This window comes from Coloeus monedula (assembly GCF_965178545.1).
Source record: "Coloeus monedula genome assembly, chromosome: 7".
NCBI lineage: Eukaryota > Metazoa > Chordata > Aves > Passeriformes > Corvidae > Coloeus > Coloeus monedula.
In genome coordinates this window covers 20,814,102-20,839,197 of record NC_138787.1, presented here as the reverse complement: position 1 = coordinate 20,839,197, position 25,096 = coordinate 20,814,102, and the positions used below count along the sequence as shown (strand labels likewise).

Below are 25,096 nucleotides of genomic sequence, written 5' to 3'. Positions count from 1 at the left end.
CTTGATCAATAATATTTCTATTTCAGAATATTTAGTAACGTATCTGTGAAATCTTGCTCATAGCTGTCTCACTGAGGGTCAGATTCTGCTGTCCTTACTCATGTCAATTTATTACATTGCACGTAATCTTACTGATTCAATGTGGAGAATGATGGCAAAACATGACCATAGTGACTAAGAGCAACAGTTGCTTCTTTCAGTCTTTGACAGCTGCAAGAGCAGCTCTGTTTTTCCAAATTCCGACCTGTAAGAGTATGTACCTATATTTAGCTAGCGAGATTAAGTTGCAGAGGCTTCACACAGGGCAAAAAGCACATTGGTCTGCCTTTTTTACAGACAAACCTTTGGGCAGACAACAGCTAAAGGTTTCTACTCCCTCCCCTTTCCCAAGTGTTTGCGAAATGGATTCCCAAAGGGAACTCACTGAAGAGCTCAGACTTTACCAATCCACCCTCCTTCAGGATGGCCTCAAGGAACTCCTTGAAGAGAAAAAGTTTGTAGATTGCTCTCTAAAAGCTGGTGACAGAAGCCTGCCTTGCCACAGATTGATTCTGTCGGCATGTAGCCCTTATTTTCGTGAGTATTTCTTATCTGAGCAAAATGAAGAGAAAAAGAAGGAGGTAGTTCTAGATAACGTTGACCCCAACATCCTGGATATGATTGTCAAATACCTTTATTCAGCAAGTATTGATCTCAATGATTCTAACGTGCAAGATATTTTTGCTTTGGCCAGCCGCTTTCAGATCCCTTCTGTATTCACTGTGTGCGTCTCCTATCTTCAGAAGAGGCTTGCTGTTGGTAACTGTCTGGCCATCCTTCGATTAGGTGTCCTGCTTGATTGCCCAAGACTTGCATTTTCTGCCCGTGATTTTGTTTCAGATCATTTTGTGCAGATCTGCAAAGAAGAGGACTTCATGCAGCTTGCCCCGCATGAACTTATCTCAGTTATTTCACCTGACAGTTTAAATGTAGAGAAGGAAGAACTGGTATTCGAAGCAGTAATGAGATGGGTCCGAACAGACAAGGAGAACAGAGTAAAGAGCCTGGGGGAAATTTTTGACTGCATACGTTTTCGTCTTATGCCAGAAAAATATTTCAAAGAACAGGTTGAGAAGGATGATATAATTAAAAGCAACTCTGACCTTCAGAAAAAAGTAAAGATTATTAAGGATGCTTTTGCTGGGAAACTGCCTGACTCTAGCAAAAGCACAGAAAAGTCAGCCAAAGGGGAGGTGAATGGCGATGTAGGAGATGAAGATTTATTGCCTGGCTACCTAAATGACCTTCCCAGGCATGGCATGTTCGTCAAAGACCTGATTCTTCTGGTTAATGACACTGCTGCAGTAGCCTATGATCCTCTTGAAAATGAATGCTACTTAGCAGCCCTCGCAGAACAGATTCCCAGAAATCATTCCAGTATAGTCACCAAACAAAATCAGGTCTATGTTGTTGGAGGACTGTATGTGGAAGAGGAGAACAAGGATCAGCCTTTCCAGTCATACTTCTTCCAGGTACAAGCTTTATAATTGTTGGTATAATAATAGGTGCTTATAAGGGTTATTGAAAAGTGTTCTGAGTCTCTGCAAGTGGGTTGTCTAGTCTCTTTGTATGGTGATGGAGAGAAGTATCTAGAGAGAGTTATTTTTGTCTCAGAGAGAGAAATGAAACTTGAGGGACTTGCATCTTTTTCAAGATTAACCCCTGGTGAGATCTCAGAAAATATTAAAAGGATTAATATATTCAGTGTAGGCACTGGCTTTCATTAAGGCCCAAATTTTTCATGGTACAGATGTCTAATAATTTTTGTAAAATACTTTTCATGTATTTCTGTTAACTTCGATGAAAGTTGGGAGTGCTTTAGCTGGTTTAGATCTAATGAGATGTCTTCTTTTGCATCTGAAATACTTTCATGACAGCAGTAATGTGTGTATTGTGATTTCTGTCACTAAAATTGCAGAAGTCCTTCTTGTCATATCTACATTTGAAAGCTTAAGGGCCATACAATAGAGGCGGAAGGTTTTTTTCTCGGCAAACTGTCAGCGTCAGTACATTACATGTTTCAACTGAGTATAATTTTATATCTTTGTAAATCTGTATAAGGCTGATTAATACTAACTGCAACTCCACAATATATTTCAGGAAGATTAGCAAAAATGGAGCTTGGCATGCTTATACCATGAACTAAATCTGTTGTGTTATTAGCTATGTGCTTTGGTGTATATTTAAACTACTTTGTGATGAATTATGCAATGTGCTGCTGGCCATGTCCTCTCTTTAGACACACTGGCCTGAAAGAGTAAAAGTTAAGTCCTGTTTCAATATGAAATAAAGCACAGTAATAAGCAGTGATAGAATTTTTAGGCCTTCAGATATTTAAAAATGCAAATATTGTTTATAGGAGTATGGCTCACTGATTTCACACACAAGAAAAGACTTGGTTTCAGATTGGTAACATCTGTTGAGAGGGAAGTCTTAGTTTGTAGAGGAGGGATTAACACTTTCATTTCCTTATGTAGGTGTAAAACACTAATCACTGAAGTGAAAGACTGGTTACAGAAGTATTCTTCCAATAGAAATAACATGTTGATGTCGTAATGTGTACTTAGTCCAGAACTAAGTAAGTCTCAGGCTACTAGAAAGAGGCCTCTGAGAAACTAAACCTCAAGACTAATACTAAGAATTGATGAAGTTTTCAGAATTCTACTTTATATGTCAACATCCGTTTCCTGAAATCATTTTGTTTGCTTGTTGTCTTTAAGCTTGCTTGCTGCTGCTATTCCCTATAGTTAAAATACTTGTCTGCATTACCCATGTGACTGTTGTTTCCTCTAAAATATTAATGTGGTACCAAACCAGTATTCACTTGCTGATCTTCCTTTCCCCACCAGTGAAGCAGTGTATTTGGTAGCTTGCAACCTGGGAGGAAACAAGGCTGCCACTGGCTCGAAAATGCATGACAAGTTGATGCCCTGTCAGCATGTCATCATGAAGACTGATAGTACTAAGTGAGCTGTGATCTCTGAGGGGCTCATCCTCTCATTACCCCACCCAGATCCAGCTACTGGGGAGATCCATGCCCAGGAACTACATTTCACTGTTGAAATAAAACTTTCTGTCCAACAGGGGTGGTCTGTTGGAATGTACTTCTGGAAGAACGTCACCAAGCTAAACCCTGAACTTTATTTTGACTGAACTTTCTTTTGCTTTCTGTCAAATGCCTTTGTACCCACACAAACTCTTACCTTGCCCTCCCTTCCTGTACCAATGTCAAGCAAATCTATATGCAGTAGGTGTGAGAAAATAATTCATTTTGAACATTAGAGATAATTCAGGTTCAATTGTACATTCTCAGATCAAAATAAAAAATAAGCACCAGAGTTCTAGGAAAATTTTTTTTTTCTTCTGTCCTCCTGCTGCTGCTTTTCCTTAGGTGTTTTCAGCATACTGAATGTGAATTGAGACAGCCCTGAGAGTCGTGCAGTAGAAGTTACATCAATATTATTGCCAAGAGAGCTGCAGTGATTACCTATTTTGCATAAGAGTGAAGTCTTTTATTCATTGTGTCTTCAGAGACCTCACAAACTTTTGAGGGTATTTGTGATGAAACACATATCTGTTGCTCTAGGGATTGCAAAAGAAACATCTGTGCCATTTGCCATGTGATGGCTCCTGATCAGTAAGAAGAACTGTGTAAGCATGTCTGGCATCTCACTGTAGTGATGAGCACAACCAGGTAAACATACAAGTGTGGAAGTGCAGGCGTGTCTGCTCCCTTGGGCAGGAAGAAGAACCACTTGTTCTTTCCTACATGATAGGGAACCAAGAGTGAGGGACCTTTATATAAGGAAGAAGAGCTTAATAAAGAGGCAAGGAAACAGTGAGGGTGAGCAGACACAAAGAGTTTTATGGCATTGACTCTGCTACATCTCAGCACTATGAAACATGGGTGGGTAGAAGACATCATTCATTAGCTGCACTGAGGGAAGGGTGGGTTGTTCAAGCAAGGAGATTTGCTGTTGAGAGGTACTGAGTGCCAATAGATAAATTCTGTGGAACAATATTCATTATGTGGATTTTTACTCTTTGCCTTTCCTAATCCTTTCTGTTCTGATGGTCTTTCAGCTGGATAGCATTGCTGGTGAGTGGGTTGCCCTTCCTCCACTGCCATCAGCCAGGTGTCTCTTCGGCCTGGGAGAGTCAGACAACAAGATCTATGTGATAGCAGGCAAAGACCTTCGCACTGAGGAGTCGCTAGATTCAGTATTGTGCTATGACCCTGTGTATGTTTCAAATTTAATTATGCCCACTGAGGACATGTAGATGGCCCATTGTTAGGTTTTGTCAACTAACGGTGATCTTCTTGTTCCAGGGCAATGAAATGGGGTGAGATCAAAAAACTACCCATCAAAGTATATGGCCATGCAACTATCTCAAACAATGGACTGATATATTGTCTTGGTGGAAAAACTGATGATAAGTGAGTTTCTATCTTTTCATGCCAATTAATAACATTATCTTCTTGGTCCTTAACAGATAATTTGTCCTCACACTCAGAAATGAGTGTTTTCTGTATCTTTTCTGTATCTCTGGATTAAGGTTGGTAAGAGTCTGGCACAGGGGAACACATTATGGTGTGTAGGATATATTTTTTTGTGATAAGGTAAATGACATATAAATTGTTATCCAACTTGTTATTTTAATAACCATACTTACTTCCAAGGCAAATTTTACTTACACTGCAGACAAATTAGTAATACATAGCTATGAGGACCTTCACTGAAAGTATTCTTTCCTTTCAGGTAGAAATACCTAGGTGCCCTGGAATTACTGTCTCAGTTTTTCCAATTTTCTGACCTGTGATACCTGTTATACCTTAATAGGTATAACATTAGAAAAATAAAAGTTTTCACTCACACTGAACACGTGGTGGTAATTTTTAAGTGTTTGTTTAGGGGATATTTAAGATAAAAGTTTGTCATATCAGCCAAAACACCATCATAATCTTACCTTTACATAACCTTTGCTCTATATTCCTCCACAAATCGATCTGAATACAGTATGCTGGGAAAGGATGTTGTCTTTCTCCTCAAAGGTACAGTGAAATTGCTGGTGTAATATAAACTGCATTTAGCATGTGATTTAGTCCTATGGATGTGATTAGTGCTTTGTAGACATTGCAAGGATTCTCAGATTAGATACAAGAAAGGATCTCCAGGAGAGGAGAGAGGCGGTGTAGATAAACCCATACAGTCTACCCCCATTACAACAAGTCAAAAGTTCATTAGAAATGATCACTGGTTTTCTTTTTCCTCCCCAGGAAATGCACTAATAGACTATTTGTGTACAATCCCAAGAAAGGAGACTGGAGAGACCTGGCTCCAATGAAAGTGCCTCGCTCGATGTTTGGAACAGCCATCCATAAGGGCAAGATTGTCATTGCAGGTGGTGTCACTGAGGAAGGCCTTACTGCATCTGTTGAAGCTTTTGATCTGACCACCAATAAGTGAGTGCAATATTCAAGCTATTTTAAGCAAGTGTTTTATCATCTAGGGTTTTAGGAACTCTGAGGTAAGAGTCACAAAGCTATTCAGGTACCTACACTCCCACTGAGACATTTGCAACAACAGCAGCAGTTTACAGAGCCTGTCTCTAGACATTTTTCCTGCACCTGCACACACTCATATTATTATGCCAATGCCACTTGAAATAAATATGTGTTTTGGAAGCTATAGGGAAAAATGAGAATAACTGGGGAACTGTATGTCCGTATGAAGCATATTACTGAAGAATCAGGGAATCTGTAAGAAGTAGTCCCTGTGAAGAGATGTCATAACAGTGTAATAGTGTCACTTAAGAGTTGCAGAAGTCCCTGAGGGGATAGAGACACTGGAAGTTAGTGCTGATAAATCTCAGAATTTTTTTCTTTTACTAAACCATCGTCTTGGTACCTGAATTTGTTGCCCAGACAAGTATTTTAGTGCATTTAGTTTACAATATTTCTCATGTGTTCAACTTGACTTTTTCTTTTCATCCTTAGATGGGAGATTATGTCTGAATTTCCCCAAGAGAGAAGTTCCATCAGTTTAGTCACTTTAAGTGGAGCTTTGTATGCTATTGGAGGCTTTGCAATGATTCAACTTGAATCTAAAGAATTCGCACCTAGTGAAGTCACTGACATATGGAAGTAAGTTTAATTTTAGTCACTCGATCCTGGTCAAAAGCCTTATATAAAACTGATGTTTGTAGACACTGGAGGCTAACACTATTTTTCTGTTTAACTCTGAAAATGATCCATAGCACAAGTTTTAAAGCACTTGTTGACAGATAAAAAAGTTTGTCAGAAAGTAACGAACATGAGACTTGGATCTAATGACTACTTCCACCTACTAATTATTTGACCAGTCCGAGTCACGATCTTCAGCTTCTTTAGAAGAGTAAATTGCCATCTCTTGGCAGGTTTAGCCTTGCCAATAAAAACATTCTCTTCTGACACTGTGATGCAGAAAAGCATGTATACACAGAGGCCTGTACATACTGATGTGTCGATAGTCAAATGAGTAACTGTTCCAAGAGAATCACAAGTCCCTGTCTCCTAGATTTTTTTGAGCTAATCACAGCAGCAGTGATGAGACATCATATCTCTGCTGTGACTCTTGCTTGCTAGTGTAAATTCAGAAGTTTCAGTTGTCAGTAGGAATGAAACCCCTCCAATTTTATATGCAAGAATCTGAAGAAATTCAGAAGGGATGCTTAAGGAGGAAGTTTTTAGATGGCAATTAAAGCATGACACAGGCCAACAACAAGCTTTAGGGACCAGGAAAAGAATAACTTGCATGCAAGAACATCTTTCTGTTCTGGAGTAGAGGACAAAAGCAGCCTTTCACAGCACCCTTCAGCACATGGTTGCTACAAGCCTTTACAACAGGTGGACTGTCCTCCTTTTCATGTATGTGTGCTGAAGCATCAAACTCAAATTTAAAGAAGCTATTTTCTAACATTTTTTTAAATGCAGGTATGATGATGAGAAGAAGGAATGGGTTGGCATACTGAAAGAGATCCGATATGCTACTGGAGCCTCCTGCCTGGCCACACGCTTAAACCTCTTCAAGTTATCAAAACTGTAAACAAAATGCTGGAAGATGTGATATGGTGAGGGAGTTTTGATAGGCTCTTCTGGTTTTGTTGCATGAAAATGTCCCCAAATTGTACAGTTTTGTAGCCGCATACTAGTCATACTGGTAACTGTTAAATAGTTCATTTGTCTGGCCACTTCTTAAGATACTTCCTAGCTAACCAGCAACCACTGGATTTTTGCCAGCATTTAAATTTCTGAAGAATTATAAATTAATGTTGAATAGATGAAGATTTTGGCAAGAACTCAATTTTTCGCTCTGTGAAATTACAAACAACACTAGTTAAACTTCCTTGCACTCAATACAATCCAGGTACTGGTGGCTTATCCTCCAAACAATGCCCATGAATTAATTGTTAAGTTAAATACAACTAATAGGTAGCAAATTTTATTCTAACTACACTGTTTGTATGGCTGGATTTCCCCTCTTAGTAATGTATGTAAATCCTGCACTCTTCAGCGAAATCTTGGAAATATTTTCATCACAGATCTCAAAAAATAATTTAGCTTGGACTTGAAATGAATGTTGAAAACAAAAGTGGCTTAATAGTATGTGACCTAATAAATGCCAGTCTCAGCCAAGGCTCTACTAGTAGACAGAGAGAGGAAAGAGAGAGGAGTTCACAAGGTTAGTAGCTCTACTGTTTCACCTACTATGTTTAGACTTCTGATAACAAGGATTTTCCACTTTTTGTATGCTTTTATATTTATTTCCAAAGCAAATATTTTATGGAAGTTTTTCTCAGAGATCTGAGGCCAATAACAAGCATTCATGAAAAAGTACTAAAACAATTATCATCAGCAAATACCTGTGACAGAGAGGACTTTTTCATTTACTATATAGTTGATGCATTTTGACGTTGAAACTTTTAACAATTAAACTTTGTTTTTAAAACTATAAAAATATCACTTGATGATGTCTTTTTTTAGTGATTAGCTCATCTTCACTATCATATTGACAGGACACAGATCTCTTAGTACAGCCTTTGCCCAAAACAGAGCACTCAGTTTTCTTCAGAGCATGCTTACCTTTTTTTGTAGCGTATCTCTTCAAAGGATTTCTCCATTGCATAAAGAGGGTGTCAGAAATCTAAAAGATTTCATAAATCTATATCTAATTGCATCTGATGTAGCAGGATAACTGGAAAAGAAGCCCACCACACCTGACTGAATAGCAATGTCAACTATCAAATGATCTCTTGCATTGCCCTCCTATGAGGCAAAGGTAAACAATAGGCAAAGGCAAAGCCATCATAGTTCATTTCAGTATGTTATTGTCCACTAGTACTTCACCTGCAGAACATTTTTTCTGGTTTTCCCTTTTAGTACCCAGATCTGCAGCTGTGTTTAGCACCTTTTTATTGGCTCCAGTTAGGTCACTGGTTTACACTACCCATCTGCCATAGCACTTGCTGATTTAATATAGAAAGAATGAGTGCAAAGAATCAAGGAAAATGCATTTTTCTGAATTGCTTTTTTTTTTTGCTTTTCTTCAATGCCCTTTCTGGACCATTCATAACAAGTTTTAATCCTCTTCTCATTGTGCATACTCATAACTTTATCCATACATAATTTGAAGAAAACTGGCTTGGTACAGTGACCATCCTGAAAATCAGTGTTAAACACATGACCACCCTGACTCATGACTGCAGCCACTGCCACCTTTCTTAACACTCCAAGGCTGCTGCTTGAGGGTGATCTGTACAGCAGCAGAGTCATGCAATATCTCTTCAACATGTAGCCCACCTTCTGAAATACTAAATTATATTTATGATTGTCTTCTCCATTTTATACCAAATATAATGCACACAGAATCTTTCTCTGCGCTGTGCCTTCAATGACATTTCCTCAAAGCAGTCATTACATCTTGGAGCCCTTGTCCATTTGTTAGCCCTAAGTGTCTAGACTACCATCTATTAGTTTTGGCAGTCATCCCACAAAAATGAGGGCTGCCCCAGGAGGAAAGTACCTTGCAGCTTAGATCAGTTCTGTTGGTTTTTCCTGACTTTCCATTCCTGTCCTGATTTGTATTCAGTTAATAAAAAATTTTTCCTCTGCTACTGAATAGTAAAAAAAAATGTGACAGCCAGATGCATAATGGCCAATTCAGATATGCAGTGGCTTCTCTCTGCCAGGTTTCAAGTGAAGTGGTAAAAGGTGTCCTGCTTCTACTAAATAAGCCAGAACACATATCCTCCTTGCACATGTGAGAAAACAGGCACAGCTCACAGTCATCCTGAGGTGATGGCAGCTGTAGGCACAACATGGCTGCCTCTGAAAATGGGATGATTTGCTAAGCATGACCACCCTACAATTACTGCTCTACAATGAACATTCTCCTGGCTATTCCACTTCTTCCGTCTACATCTCAGTGTCTTATGCCTCCTGCACAAACCCTGGCAGGGTTTTTAAGTGTGTGAAGGTGTTCCAGAAGGCTCAGCCACTCTTCTGCACACAGCACATCACAGGGTAGGAGAAGCAGCTGGAGGTTCCTCACCACGCAACACTCTCCCCCAGCACAGTCCCCCACAGTACCTCTGTTCTGAGAATGGAAACTGAATGGCTCTAAAAGCAGCCCTATTCATAGCAAATCTGCATTTCAGTTGCTTGGGTTCAGCATACAGATACTGTTTGATTCCTAACTGCTCATTCTGTCACATGCTGGAGGACAGACATAGTTTCCAGTAGATTGCTTACTCCAGTCTCCTAGTCAATAGTATTTCCAACTTTTTCTGTGGAGAGTTTTATGTCTGGCTAAGTCTCTGTGTTATTTATTTAGGAGATAATAACGTAATTTTATGGCAAAACTGCCAGATTCATGTGCTCATAATAACTTCCAGATAATGGGAAATTTTAAGCATCCCTATCACATCTTCACGGCCCACTGTGACCTGCCTTTTGCAATTCCTAACAAATTGAGGATCAAATCTCTTTACATCTGATGACCTTGGCAAGCCTTGGTCCAGCTGATAAACAGATTTTTGAAACTTAAGTATTCCGAGATTACGAGACAGTTGATGGTATGTAAACTGTTTTTATAAAAGTACTTCAGACTGCATGTCTCACATCACTGTATTCCGTATACAGCTGTTTTCTCAGGTATTCCAGCTGTTCACCTTTTGTTGACAGAACCATAGAATTCCATTCGAAGTGAGGAATCTGTGGAACAGAATGGTACAAACTGACTTCTAACATTGGTATAAGCCATATACCATCTAAGAGCAAAGAAAAGGCTCTCAAATTCCTGTTGCTCTTCACTTGAAGATATTTACCTTCCAAAAGCCTGCTTACTCTAACACTGAAAGTTCCATTTCTTATTGTAAGATTCTCCTCTACGTAAGTACAGTCAGTCTGCTTCCAAAAAGCAGCATAGTTGCTGAGATATAAAACAGATACCCACGCAATACAGGCTGTGACAATTCCGTTACACCCTCCCATTTTTTAAAACCCAAATTGACAGAAAAATCCCAGGTCACTGTAGTTTGTAATGTTACTGTATCAGAGTGCAATGGTGTATCAGTAGTATAACATCAGAAAGGATGATTATTCTGTTTAAAAAACCCCAACCAACAAAATTTAAGCTTAAAGAAGGATTCTAGCTAAAATTAGGGTGGTGAGTAAATATACAGGAGCCTCTGCATTCACAAGTCTCCATTTCCCAAATGTTTCAGTGCTGGTGGTGAATTATTTCTGGCCTCTAGTGTTCCCTGTCACAGCACTATCATTGCAACAGACAAACAGCATCCATATCCCATCTGGCAGCTGCCAAAACTGTCCTATCACTCAAGAAGGGTACGTTCAATCTTTTTCTACCATAGAAATCTTAATGAATTGAACTAAAACTCTGATTTCACTTTTTCTCCTTTATGCAGGCTACACTGAGATTGCTAGTTTGCCTGCAGTAAGGTCAGACCAGGACCTTTTGACTTCAGTTTTGCTTCACCCTCTTTCAGAGGAGGTGTGAGTTCTATGAAGTCCTTACACCATTTTGAGAACAGCTTGGAATTTCCCCCCTAAATACAAAAATTGCTCTCTCCCAGTAGGTGCTTTTAACAATAGAAGTGTCTCTAAATCTGTTGCAAGGAAAATGGATCATTTTGCACTGCTGATACAATGCAGAAAGGACCCAAAGTATTGTGGACTGCTCACCTGAACTACCCGGTACCCCAGCATTTCCAGGTGTCGCTTTTTCACTGCAGGTTCTCCTTTCAGATGACGTGAATAATCTTTGCTAAAGGCTTTTGAGTCAAGAAATTCCAAAGCAATTCTGCAAACAGTAAAAATGTGCACTTACTTTCAGGTCCTACCTCAATAGCGAGAAGTGCTTTCTAGTTCAGTATTGATAGTTGCAGCAAGACTAGATAAACCTGACAATTCTCAGAAAACGAAAATTAAACAACTCCCTGAAATTAGACAAAAACATTTTCCTCCTCTTTATCTAGAGATACTTGAATTCAGAAGAAGCATTTTCACCCTGCATCTGTTTTTGTTCAAATGGTAAAAACAGCTAACCAGCATTTTCAAGGCTGACATTTGAAGAGGTGGGAGGAAAACAGTATTCCCATCTCAGGAAACACATTTCAAGAACCTGTATTGGGTTTGGTTGGGATGGAGGTACTTTTCTTTATACCAGTTCTCTCCCCCATCACACTGCCCAGGAATAAGCCATGCCATGCAAATGAGTGGGAGCAGCTGCAGCTAACCCACCACACCTCAGAAGGCTAAACCTCATTAGACTTTGGAAAAGGAACAGAACATTAGGACATGAGCATTTAAACTGGGTCTAAACTGGATGTAAACCTGGAAGAGCTAATGTGCAAGAATTCAGCATACTAACCTTTGAGCTCCTGGTGGCAGAGCCTTTCTCCCTTCATCCTTGATGTCATGTCTCAAGTGTATTGCCCCCACACCATCCAAAAGTATATTCTGAACCATATAGGAAAGAGGCTTTTTATTTACATCCAGGACACACTCAAAATCTGCCAGAAAACACAACAAACCTATTTACTGACAAAATAAAAGTGAAAGAATTTGATCTGTACAATGTTTACTTCTACCAAAACTAAGTGATAGCCATAATTAGAGATACCCAACATTATTTATATTATGAAGATATTTTTAGAAACTGTATTTTATACAAAAATTTCTTCTTTGCAATACCTTGTGTTGTGGCCATATGACCAGGAGCTTCTTAATCTGAGTGATAACAGTAATATGAGAAAACTCTATTTTAGAGTATTAACTTCTCACCTATTTCATAGTAGTATGGTGTGAGAACAGATATTCTTGAGTAATTGCTCCCTCCTAAGATCTCTATCAGCATTCTGTGAATATGCTTTCGCTGTGGATTTATTTGGCTCGTGCCTGCAAAGACAAAAGAATTCATACATCAAAACTTCCACAGCCAAAATTTTGAAAATACTGCTTTGAGAAATTGCATTTTTGACAGCCAGGTTACTGAATTAAATCTTTTCCACAGATCCCGAGTGTTATTCCATCATAATTCAGAGACAAAGTGATCATATTTTAGATACAAAGTGGCAGGTGCATGCTATTAACTAAATTTCAAATCCAGACTTTAGATCCCAGGATTTTTATATTCACATACTACAAAACTTCAGTTTTAGGTTTCACCTGTTGGATTTTGTTTGCTTTTAATCATGTCTAGACACATATTTACTCATCTTGTGTTTATTACAGGCACACCACACTATCTGCCACTTCTTTGTCCATTGCATATTAACACCTTGCTCCATTAAACATCTTTAGTCTAAGAGACGAAGTAGCTGAGTTCTATGGATAGCACAGCAGATCTCCCCATGAGAATTAGTGGAGGAGATAATGTGTTTGCATTAGATGGATTTTCTGAATTGATCACTATTCTGAAAGATCTCAGCTGCTACACTTGATCCCTAGCCTACTTCTCGATCTCTCATCCCTGATGGGTCTCGATTCTTGTGAGGAAGAAGGGAGGATGAAGCTCAAAAGCAGGCAGTAAAAATGTTTACCTTGAAAAATTTAAGTCAAATGTTCAGTCTTGTAAGTGAAGCAGGGAGCAAAATGTCCCATCTCCTCCAGTACAGAATGATCCTCTTCCTGCCTTTCTATCCTTCACATCATATACGCAGTTTCTGTGTATTTAATTTTTCATTCTTATGAAGAAATATACCATCTCTATTACATTAATTCGCACAAGGAAAACTAGTTTGCTCCCAGTTGCACTACTAAGCGGTTGCACTTTTCAAGAATGCATGCTCAGCAGAGAGGGGTGTGCCTTCTATTCTGTGCTACTGTTGGCATGAAGGTTTTAGAAGGATCTAGTATATTGTTACAAAAATAGACTATTACTAGTAATGAAGGCAGTTTTCCCTCTACTAAATTACTTACTGTTATGAAAGACACGTTGGCAGTATGGCTCATGAAACCAAGGGATGTGAAACTCTGGGCATTCCAGACAGACTGCTCTGTTCAATTTCATGAGGCTTGAGTGGACCCTCTGCTTCACTGTATCAGGCAGGACTGATTTAAAAAAAAAAAAAAACAACATAGAAATGTGTGAACTGAAATGTGAAAAAATCCAACAAATTGAACTAAATGGTAACCTCTGAATTTTTTACTAGAAATGCAAATATCTGTGTACTATGGCATTTATAAAATTCATGCTGCAGAATCAAAATCTCAAATTCTCAAAATCCCTGAGAAAATAAATGTAAAAAGCCCAGTTCTGCTCAATATTAAGAACAACAGCAAGACAGAAGATAGAAATTGCTTCTATAGTGTGAATTTAATGAAGCAGTTGAGGGCAAAATGGCAAGAGTACATTGATAATGAAAAACTTACAGGTAGAGAGGAATGAAACAGTCAGTCAGTCTTTTTTAGAGAAGAGACAGGTAGGATACATTTCTTGCAGACAAGAAATTCCTTCAGCTTTGTGACTACTTCTAGTAATAAACACCACAGTCAGGTAATTTTATTTCTAATAAAATTGAAGAATTACTAATACTGAGTGCAATATTGTTTTATATTACTTTCTCTCATCTGCAATACAGGTCTGTACTTTTAAAACAAAGAACAGATTTTTGTTCATTCCTTCCCTTTTAGCACTCAAATTATGACTGTATTATATAGAGGGTGTCTTTCCTGAAAAGAGAATCATTTAAAGAGTAATTCTACATCTCAAGTCATATGTAAGCCCACAATTGCATTTTGTGCCAAATGTTACACAATCAAATTTGTCAAAGAGCTAGATAGCTACCTTCAAGTTGAGCATCCAATTTGCTTAGGAAAGAAACATTAAATATCGTCGTTATCAGAAGTGGAGGAAAATACCCAGCCATTGCCAAAACATGACCTAGCAGCACCAAGTGATAAGTTTCAAGATGACCTTGAAAAACCAGAGAGAAACCTGTATTAACATAGGACAAAGCTGAAAGGATTTGCAATGCCCTTTCCCTGGCCTCCCAAATCATCTGATTTTCTCTCTTAATGTACTACACAAATCTCTACACACTTCCTCTACAATTTTAACTCTTTCTTTGTGATGAATCACAAAATGTATCCTGTTCCCAAATGATGATTCCTTGGGGAACACCATGACAATTCTATCCAGTAACAGCACAGTGAATTAATCAGAATTTTCACTTACATTTTACTATGCCAAAAATCCTTTGCTAGTCCCTTATCAACAGTCATTTTTAACAGGTGAAACAAAACCCAAATTTGAATATTTGTCACGGTTTAACCCCAGTAGGCAGAGTATTAGTAGTAAAATACTCACTTTTTCTTTGCTTAACAAAAGTGCCATTCTATTCCCATTTTCATTCAGTAATAATCTTTGCCTATTGCACTTACTCAAGTTAGAAGTAAGATGATGGATACAACTCTTAAAGAATTCTTCATTGTCAGGAGGGTCATAATTCAAAGAAGAGAAAAGGAAGAGAATAAAATAGATTTCAGATGGGGGAACCTGAAAAAAAAAGACATCCTAAATCAAGTCACTGCAAAATACCCTAATATTGCTTTAAAATAAAGAAAATTTTTACAATTAATTCAGAATTTGGAGATTTAAGACTAGATGAACTATTTTCTGATTTTTTTCTTTGGTCAACTTTTCCTGGAGAAAATAATAAAAAAATAAAATGCAGTAATAGGTGAAATTGCAGCCACAGCTAAAACTTAGAATTTATTTCATGTAGGTGATCCAAGTGTTTCTATACACTTAAAGAACCTTTTAAGAAGGTTTTGCATTAAATGTTCTTAAAGAAACTAGACTGCAGCAGAATAAAATTGAAGATTTATATGAACACCAGATTGAGAATGGGAAAAAAAGATAGTAAGAAAAAAAAAGTAATTTTGACCAAATAGACAGGCTATTGGTGAAATCCCCACAATGAGTAATGTTAAAATATCCATCATATGGATAATGATGTGACTATTTATAAACAAGTTTAAAAAAAATTAAGACGGTCAAATGTAAAGTTGAATGTAAAGGATTATGGCTGACCTAACACTGAGTGAACAATAAAAAAGAAATGAAAATTAATGAGAAGTGCAAATTTATATACACAGAAGTAAAACAGCTTTAAGTGAGCACAAAAAAGATGATCTCCAAATCAGGTACACTGAAGAAAACTCTTAAAAGCATGTGTGAATTGTGCTCTGAAACACATCAACTACTAACCTGTCCTTTCTTACTGAATAACTCAGAGTAGATAGAAAGAAGAAGTGTGATACCTTGTCTATATTTGCAACAGTCACAGAAGCTATTCTGTCAAGTAACGCAGGACAACGGTGGTCTGATTTTATGAGAAAAAAAGACAAGGGTAATACATTTGCCCATGTTATTTGATCTATCAAGTGTTTACACATGGCCATAGTTTCCTCATTCAGGACTTCTTCAAACCACTCTCCATTCACATGTGTAAGTTCTTCCAACAGAAGATTTAAGTTGTTGGCTTTCTGAAGCCTCTGAAATCCACAGTCATTTAGTTTCTGCAGAAGCTTGGCACATAGCTCAGAACTGTTTTGCCAGTGCAGCTGGCCATGATGATTCCATTTGACAAGAGCTGTAGCAATGCAATTCAAATGATGGAGCCTGCATTGAGGCAGAACTGCTGCTGCTTTGTTTATAATAATTTCCTCCACATGAAAAGAAGGAAGCATGGCCAGAACACTAATTATGGCTGCAGTATCAGCAGGTATCACTGTAGATTTTAAACAACTGGAAGAGAGATAGAAATAAATAGTCCATCAGTAGTGACAAAGTGCAAATGTTCAAGCAAAACAAAAAAATTACATGCTTGAAAATTCTAATTTAGAAGTCAAAAGCTGCACAAATATAAAATGAGCAGAATATTAAATGACTTGGCAGAAATACACACATCTTTTTTTCAGTGAGATTAACTTCTTCCTTTTAATTTATTCAAAACTGAAGAAAGGGAAGAAGACAATGAGCAGCTCAGTCAGCTGGTGGGACTCCCAACTGCTACTGATAAACACAGAAGTTCTTAGTAAGGTCAGAAGGTCCACATTTGTCAAGGGTATCTGTGGGTTTATGGGCCTGGTTAATTTCTGTGATTTCTGTCCTAGGGAGCAGCAGGTTTTGAAGTGCCTGAGGAACATGAAGACATCATCCACAAAAAAAACCGTACAGCCAAAGCACTACATTCCTATAGAGGCCGAGCAAGGGAAGCAAGATCTCTTCTCTGGCAACTTTCTGTTGCAGCAGTACAAGCTTAAGAACTAACTGGACAGTTCTTCAATCAAAAGAGTACTTCTGTGTCACACTTTCGCTTGTCCCAACCAAGGCATTTTTACTGTCTCTTTTTCATTACTTCTTCTGTCAAACAACAAATACAATATTAATACCTATCCATCCTATCAAATACCAATCAAAATTTATTGTCATTTCAACATCATTATAGTACAGTGGTCTAAGGAAAAAGGGGCAAAAAAATATTTTTAAAAGATATTATATCTATTAGCAGATACTGTTGGGTCTATAGTCAAGACAACATCTACTCGCTATCCTCTGATTTACATGTTTAATAGACAAATAATTGTAACAGTTTGTTACTTCTTCATGTTTATGGAAACAAAACACTAACATCTTAGCTTGCTAATTAAAATCTTAAGTAGAGAACTGTTTAAAACCTAAATAGCTACATTTCTAAGAATACACACTTACCCTAATAGTAACGTTTTTAATTTGGCAAACAGCTCCAGATCCTGGCAACACAACACCACCAGGTACTGTGTTAACTTTACCAACTGTAATACATGATAGCTATCCAAGTGTTTGTGCAGAACAGAAGCCATTCTGAATACAAAGAGGAAAAGATTACATGGTATTAAGCTAATACAAAGGATAATGCAAACCCCAACATCCCGCATGAAAAGGGGGGTCCTGTGGTGCACAGTACCTATGTGAAGGGTTTCACACACATGCACTCCTCTCCACACCGATTTTGACACTATTCCACTTAAGACAGAGCAGCCTCTCTCCACTTACTGACCAAATTACAAAATTAAAGCCCTCATCACAACAAATCAGCTAATTCACACTACTAACTTCTGTTGCAGATTTCACAATCAGTTAAATTTAGAGTGGACCAAGAACACAATAAACTAAAACAGCATCACCAGCTTCCGCACCACCACACTCACTCACGAAACAATGGTTGCTACAGCTATGTTGGTCTAAAGCTGCAAAGAGGGGGATAGATTTGTAGGGAAAGATAACACCTTAAGACCTTCTTAAGGTCTTAGGACAGAGACGCTTACGACAGTGACTCTTCTTGAGACTCAAGAAGAAAAGACATTAATTCACCTGATCTTCCTTTTAGTATCCCTTTGCTCCACAGGAAACAAGTATGTCCTTTTTCTTTTAAGGATCTATTTGATTCATACAACTACCTTTGATCCAGTAATTGCTCACGACCTGCACTTAACTCTGCTGCATCTCTGACATATCTAATGCTACATCTTCTGTGCCCAAAACATCAACTTCTTTTCCATTCACTGTATGACAGGTACTACCTCTCCCTACAAACAGTGTTCAGTTCAAAACTGCAGAAAATGTGGCCCAGGTTCTTAAAAACACAAGCTTTAGTAGTCCAAAATAGGACACAATGACTTTTGAACAAACAATTCACCAAAGTAACAGGATGTCCAAGACAGGACATATTCTCTGCAACTTACTACATTTCATTTGCAGTCTCATGAGTTTACAGTAATTGCTAAAGGCTAAGTTTACTGCAATAGGATCACATATTTGTAAATTAGACAGATACTCTCTGACAGTAACTTGGTAAGGGTGAAATGCCTTTCTTTGAAATTCCTAAATTGCCTCAATTACTTCTGGATCAAGCTGCAATATTCTAAAATCTGTAATAGCCAATTATTTATGGTGTATAGCATTTGTGTACAAGAGATGCACCTGCCACCCCTAACTTACTGGATATGTCATAGTTTTCCACACTAAATGGAAGTTTACCTAGAGAATACAACTTCTTAGTAGTATCAAAAAAATTACTTTTTGAGTAGATGAGAATTTCTGCATTTCATTTTCTGCATCGTCCTCAGTATCATCAGTACTTGGTGACTGCTAAATTCCTCTGCCATGTGTGCTGCAGTTCCTAGCAACCTAAAGAGGAAAAGACATTTTCCAATGAAAAACAATTGAAAATCTCTGGCAAAGATTGCAGCCATTTTCTTTATATATGACGAAAAGAACCAAAGACTACTTCTGGACAAAAAAGTTCTCCCAAACTAGAGACTTTCATTCTGTGGACTTTTCTTCTGAACACTTGGTGTGTATAGCACAGATGAAGGGGTGTGAGTGTGTTGGATCAGTGCATATTGTTCTGATGTTAGAAACCAGCAAGTCCAACAATTCTAAAAGTAGACAAGAAGCAGAGAAGGTGATCTAAGACACTAAACAATTAATGATCAATCAACAAGCTACAGATAACAGAATCAAACTTGAACTGAACTGGTTCTGCGGTAATTAAAGCCAATGTTTATCACAAACAAAATAATTTTTTTTTTAAATCTAGGAAAAGCTTTTGTAACTAAATCAGCTATGGCAAAACCAACACAGGCTTGCAGCATATCCAAATATCTGAATAAAGTAAATGTTCATGAAGAGAAGTATGAAAATATGACTCGTTGTAATTAATACAAAAAATTCTGCCTAAAATTGCAGGCTTTGAGAGACCCATGAATAATACCACCCCCAAACAGGATTTTGTGGCACAAGAAAAACAAGCAGAGGAAAAAAAAATCTGTCACACAATACTATGCTCTAAATAAATGCTGAAGTGTTCCCTGATGATGATCTTTCATAAAAAATAGGAAGTCATCAATCTGGTATAGGACAAGACTCAGGCTTTTACAGCTACTGACAGTTTTAAAAAGGAAAAAGCAACAAATATCACTGCATATATTTCTCAGGAGAAAGACAGAAAGGTTTTTACCTACCATCCAGTGTGAAAGGAAGGCTGTAGTCTAACAGACCTGAGCTACAGGATGGCCTTGAATAACAGCATTCACACAGCCCTTGATTGATGGATCTGATTCAACTTTATAAAAAAACAAACTGCTTTGACACTGTCTCCATTATGAAATGATCAACTGCTACAACATTACAATCAGGAAACCTAAGGCTCAGCTCTCAGATGGACTCAGAAATTCCTCCAAACACCAGTAAATTTTTAATTTCTGTGCAAGAATACATATGTCATAAATAAGACAAAATCATGAATAAACTTACCTTTCTCTAACCTTGGATCCTGCCATAGGCCCAAGAGCAAAAAACAATTTTGCAAAGGTTTCAGGATCATAATAATCATCTATAGTTTCGGACAGCAGCTGTTTAGCAATCAAGCGGAATTCAGCATTGTCAAAACCCAGCTGCTCATACAGTCCAAAAATATGACTAATACTGTGTATATCAAGATGGGAGGCATTTTCAAGGAAAATCCTGTTGCATTTTTCTAGCAAGGGATGATATCTCAGTCTAACATTTTGGAGAAACTGTAGTATTCTTCTGGCATAGTTGAAGTGGACTTCATTCTTTTCTTCTAAGAGCTGTTGAGCCTTGTGTAGTAATCGATCTCGAAAACTCTCAGTGATAACATCAGATATGCTGATCATCAAAACTGACAAAATCCTAAGAAATTCAAAAGATTTTACACTGACACATTGAACACAGTAAGCAATACATTTTAGATTTCTTAAATGAAGTGCACAAAGAAAGGAACGGTAGTTGAGGTGTTGTTTCTCTGCAAAAAAGAATTTTAAATCTAATGCAGAAAAAATGGATGAGCAAAAACTATTTAGCCTACTAAAGTAAAAACTCTGCTTTCAGTGAACTTCCAAAATGATTCGGATTTTTCAGCCATCCCTTACAAAGTTATGCATGATAAAAGCATTTGCCTATGGTGAGGCCCTGATTTGCCTGATTTGTATTTGCAAAAATATCTTTTATGTTCAACAGACACTAAAGAAAACCAAACAATTCACCAGTGACATAAGGGGGAGAAGAGTCATTGTCACTCCTAAAGAAAGAATCCCTTCCTAAGGGAATAAAACTTATGATCCCAGAGAAAGTGATTTCAGTAAAGAAATGCAGTCCTATTCAAGGAGTTTCATAAGCAAGCTCCTCACATCTGCAAAAATAAGTGTTGGGACTGCTGGTGCTATATAAGAAGAAAAAAGAAAGAGAAGCTTTTGCTGTAACAGCCCCAGGGCAACAGAAGAAAGAAAAAAGGAGCTTGGTCTTCTTTTGACTAGGGCTATGTCTTAAGTAGTTTAAACATGAGGGTAATGTGCTAGACATGCTAGCAAGAGAATTTATTAATTCAATTTGACCAGAAAAACAATGCTCTGAAGATAAATACACACAACATTGCTTTAAAACCCCTTATTGCTGCTAACAAAGCCATGTCATAGTAGAGAAACTATCAATGTCAAGAGAGAAAAAAGGGAGAAAAGCATCTTCTGGTGAGTCAACAGCCTCTTAATTATCAAAATGTCCATGTTTAGAATCAGGATAAAGCTGATGCTAAATATCTGCTTTACTCTAAGTAGAACAGTGGAAATTAATTAAATTTTTATAACCCATCTAAGCAATCAAGCAATAGTTTTAATTATTTAGATTGGTTATAAGGAAATTCTTCATAAAGTCATTGGGAAAACGCATTCACTTGTCAATCAATGCACAAATACAAAACATTTCTTTCCCACAACCCCCCAACTGAAGAAAGCAACATCCAGTTGAGAAAAAGGGAAAGTATTCAGCAAAGACAGACCAGTTATTGCAACATACTGCTTCTTCTGCTTCTTAGCTTCACTCTGACACTTACCTTATATCCTGTATAGAATCCAGTTTCAAGTCCACAATATGAGCTACTTGGCCAATTATGGGACTGAAGTGCCTGTGTTGCTTGTATAAGCACAGAGCAAATTTAGACAGAGCTGGCAAACTAAGCCTGTCAAGACATTAAAGACAGTCAGTTTATTTTAATTACATAAAAAACAAGGTTATAGCCAAATTAAAAAACAAGGAAACAAAGTATCTAAGCAAAACACCTAGGTGTTCAGTATTAAAGCATGTTGTGTATATGAGTTCTACAACAATTAGTTGTCCTTCACTTAACCAGATCAGCCTAAGAAATCTATATTATAAGAGTATATTCTCAAGCAATGATGTCAAATAGATAAAATGATGGTGAGTGATTTATTACTCCTTTTTTTTTTTTTTCAAGATACACTGTATTTATTTATTTGTCAAGATACTCCACATAAGAAGAGGCAAATCTGTGCTGGTGCCAAGACTGACACTAGGTTCTGCCATTATCCCAAGATTAAAGAATGAAAACTACAATATCCCCCCCACAAAAAAAAAAAATCAAAAGAAGACCACAAAACACAATAACAAAATACACAAAGGGAAAATGTTGCTGTTTAAATACAAAATGTTTTTACTAACATTGAGATAAGCATGGTTCTAATAACCATTTAAGACCTGGACAGCAAGCACTGAGATAAAATTGTAAATACGAAAACCTACAATTTCCTTCAAATAAAAATCTACACAGACAATGTATTTCAAAATCTCAAATGTTGGACCCTGTTGCAGTATCTGAATCTCTCAAGCATTTGTGTACCAAAGTCTGTATATATAATTTTCAAAACCTTCAAATATAAAACATTTAAAATACTCATATTGTGTTTTAAACATAACTACTCTTTGAGAACTCTTGCATAACCTCTCATGAAGCAAACAATGTTTGCAACTTACACCTTTCACAAAGCACAGCATTACAATACTTGCCTTTCTAATCTTTTCCATGCTTCTGTAACAAGCACTTTTGCTAGAGAAATGTGGTCTTCAACATTAAGCCTTCAAAAGAAAGACAATACTTTGAAGTTTGCTTCAAAAGTTATAAAGAAATGAGACATATGTCCTTTCATTATTTATCATAATGTTTTACTTTTCTGTCACTCCCTCCATTCAAACAGATTATAAACATTTGTGAGTGAATAATCAAAATTCATAATAATCATAAAACATATTTACTGGGACTGCAAAACAGATCCATTCTGCCTGAATCTCCAAAACTGAGCCACAGGATATTATGCCATATCTGTCACATAGTCAAGAGTACAGAAGCTGTGGCAGGGCAGTCTCATCACAGTCTCCTTACAGGATAGCTCTAAATTCCTAGTCAAAAGTAGTCAAAATTCCTTCTCTTTTTATTACGAAACAGAAAATGTACTTAATGCTCTTTACCTCATGATACTATATAAGGTGTCCACTATGACCTCATCTTCCATGCGTTCCACCTTGCTTTCTGCCAAAATGCAAAGGGTAAGAAACTGGGAGTGATTTCTTACATAGTCACTAGTCCTTAAGAGAAAAGGCCTCTTCTTTTGCAATTGCCACAGCATGTTCAATGCAACTCCCACATGCTTTTCAGAAAGTCTGGCCTTGTTCCTTCCAACAAGGCTGAACACTTCATCTTCATGGGTGCAGCCATTTATCTGGCTCAGAAGCAGGTCACTACACAGAGTTCGAGCTTGGTAACATCTCAGTGTAAACAAGCAAACCTGCCTCAAACAAAGCATTTTGCTATGCCTACCAGCTATCTTTAAAGTGTCCGGAAGGATTCTTCTTTCTCTTTTCACAGTAAACCATGCTGTTACAAACAAGAAACTCAAATATTTGAAAAACAGAAGACCATTTTTCTTTGATCCTGTATGGTCACTGTATTAAGAAGTAGATTCTGAGGTACCTGTAATGAGACAGTATCAAAGCACTTAATTTCAGTCACAACAACTAGGTAAAAATCAGTGTTTCTACATTATGATGTTCTAAGTAAGGTAAACTTAAGAAGAATCTACAGCCTGGACTCTTCTCACAGAGAAGCTCCTGACAACAAACACTGACATGGTATTAGGAAGTACTATGAAGTTAGTCCACTTGGTAAGTTTCCAGATTTAGAAAACTGCCTTTCAAGAGCACATGTACTATCATGCTACTACTGAGAAGGAAAAGCTGAACTTTTTAACATGCCAGCACTGCATGACTAAGTGAGGCTTACTCTCACTAGGCCATAATCCCAAACTGGGGTCCAGGAACTGCCAGAAAATACAACTATTGGGGGTAAAATGAAGTGAGATGGCTTCTAGTTGAGAAGGTTTATCACCTTTGTATTACAGGATATTGATCAGTCACATGACATCAGCTGAAATTGCCATTGCACTAAAGAAAAGCAACCTAAATCCCAAATGATAATGGAAGCCAGAGCCTGATCTAATTAAATTTATTAAGTATTCATTTGTTTTCTTAGAATATGCCCCAATTTGTACACAGTGCTAACAACTATGTATTCTACAACCTACACAATTGGTTCCAAGCTAGAGAACACAAACCACTAGTGATACAGGTCATAGTACACCAAAAAAGCCTCATCAAATTCCCTCAACTCAGAGATCGTGGAAAAGTCTAGAAGTCTTGCTTTAGAAGAGATAATCATCAACTAAAATTATCAATATGTTCAGCAAACTTGAATGCTCTTCAACTGTACACATGATTCCAACATTATCAAGGTGATGGCAGCAGATCTGCTGAGGAAGAAAAAAACCTTATTTGTGCAGCCTGTGCAAGGTACTGAAATCATTCCAGAAAGCTGGATATAGGTGGATTTCTTCTGATGTCTATACAACCCTCTTCAGAGAATAAAAAGCCATATAGTATATTGTACTACACTGCTGTCACTAACACTGGGGCAGCTAAACAAGGAAAGCTAACAAGGAAAGCTAAAATGAAATCATTTTAATTTATAATCTGCTAGAATAAGAAATGTTTTCTTTCCTACGAAAAATGAAAGAATACAAAAAAAGGGCACAAATTTTTCACATATGTTAAGTAACTTTTTATAATAATGATTTGCTTTATACTACCTTTTCAGATACTGCTTTTATTTGTTCTATGTGGTAGTTGCCTTTAGAAAGAATTTACTTCCCACAGTAACGGCAAGCTAAGCTGCAAGAAGTCAGGATAAAGTAGATACTTGAAGAAAATATAAAAACCTTCAGGCTCAAGCAATTTCCTGTAAATCAAGTGACACATCCTTTCCCCTTCTCATGCTGCAATGGACCTTGTATCCCCTATCCTACTGATGAGGAACCAGGATCTCTACCTGAAACAGCTTGTGGAAAGCTTTCAAATATTTCTCTATTCCATCGAGCAGATTTACCACAAACTTTTATGCAATTTTAAATCATAGTTAATTCCAACATCTTTCAAAAAGTTCATCAATAGAAAACATTCGATATTTTCAAACATCCAAATACATAAAGCCAGGGAATTTGGATCTACTTAAAGAACTGTTTCTAAGGTGTTCTACTTGCCATGCAAAATACACACTAGAAGGACAAGAAAAGTCTTTAAAATTA

The 25,096-nt window shown here is 37.4% G+C and overlaps 2 protein-coding genes across 2 annotated transcripts; one reads left to right on the top strand and one right to left on the bottom strand.

Annotated features, from left to right (window-relative positions):
- The first annotated feature begins 296 nt into the window (after positions 1 to 296).
- KLHL41 (kelch like family member 41) lies at positions 297 to 8,036 on the top strand. Its single transcript, XM_082285544.1, has 6 exons — positions 297 to 1,511; positions 4,123 to 4,280; positions 4,370 to 4,477; positions 5,318 to 5,503; positions 6,038 to 6,184; positions 7,013 to 8,036. The coding sequence occupies exons 1-6, from the start codon at positions 402 to 404 to the stop codon at positions 7,122 to 7,124; spliced, it is 1,821 nt and encodes a 606-aa protein (XP_082141670.1). The 5' UTR covers positions 297 to 401; the 3' UTR covers positions 7,125 to 8,036.
- Positions 8,037 to 10,016: 1,980 nt separating this feature from the next.
- On the bottom strand, positions 10,017 to 23,263 carry FASTKD1 (FAST kinase domains 1; the record flags this gene model as incomplete). The annotated part of the gene is made up of 14 exons (XM_082285084.1): positions 10,017 to 10,291; positions 11,282 to 11,399; positions 11,970 to 12,111; positions 12,383 to 12,496; positions 13,520 to 13,651; positions 14,388 to 14,516; positions 14,984 to 15,098; positions 15,866 to 16,352; positions 17,319 to 17,450; positions 18,666 to 18,776; positions 19,905 to 20,303; positions 21,499 to 21,624; positions 22,461 to 22,538; positions 22,929 to 23,263. 14 exons carry the CDS (start codon positions 23,261 to 23,263, stop codon positions 10,181 to 10,183), a joined length of 2,529 nt encoding a protein of 842 aa, XP_082141210.1. The 3' UTR covers positions 10,017 to 10,180.
- Positions 23,264 to 25,096: the final 1,833 nt, after the last annotated feature.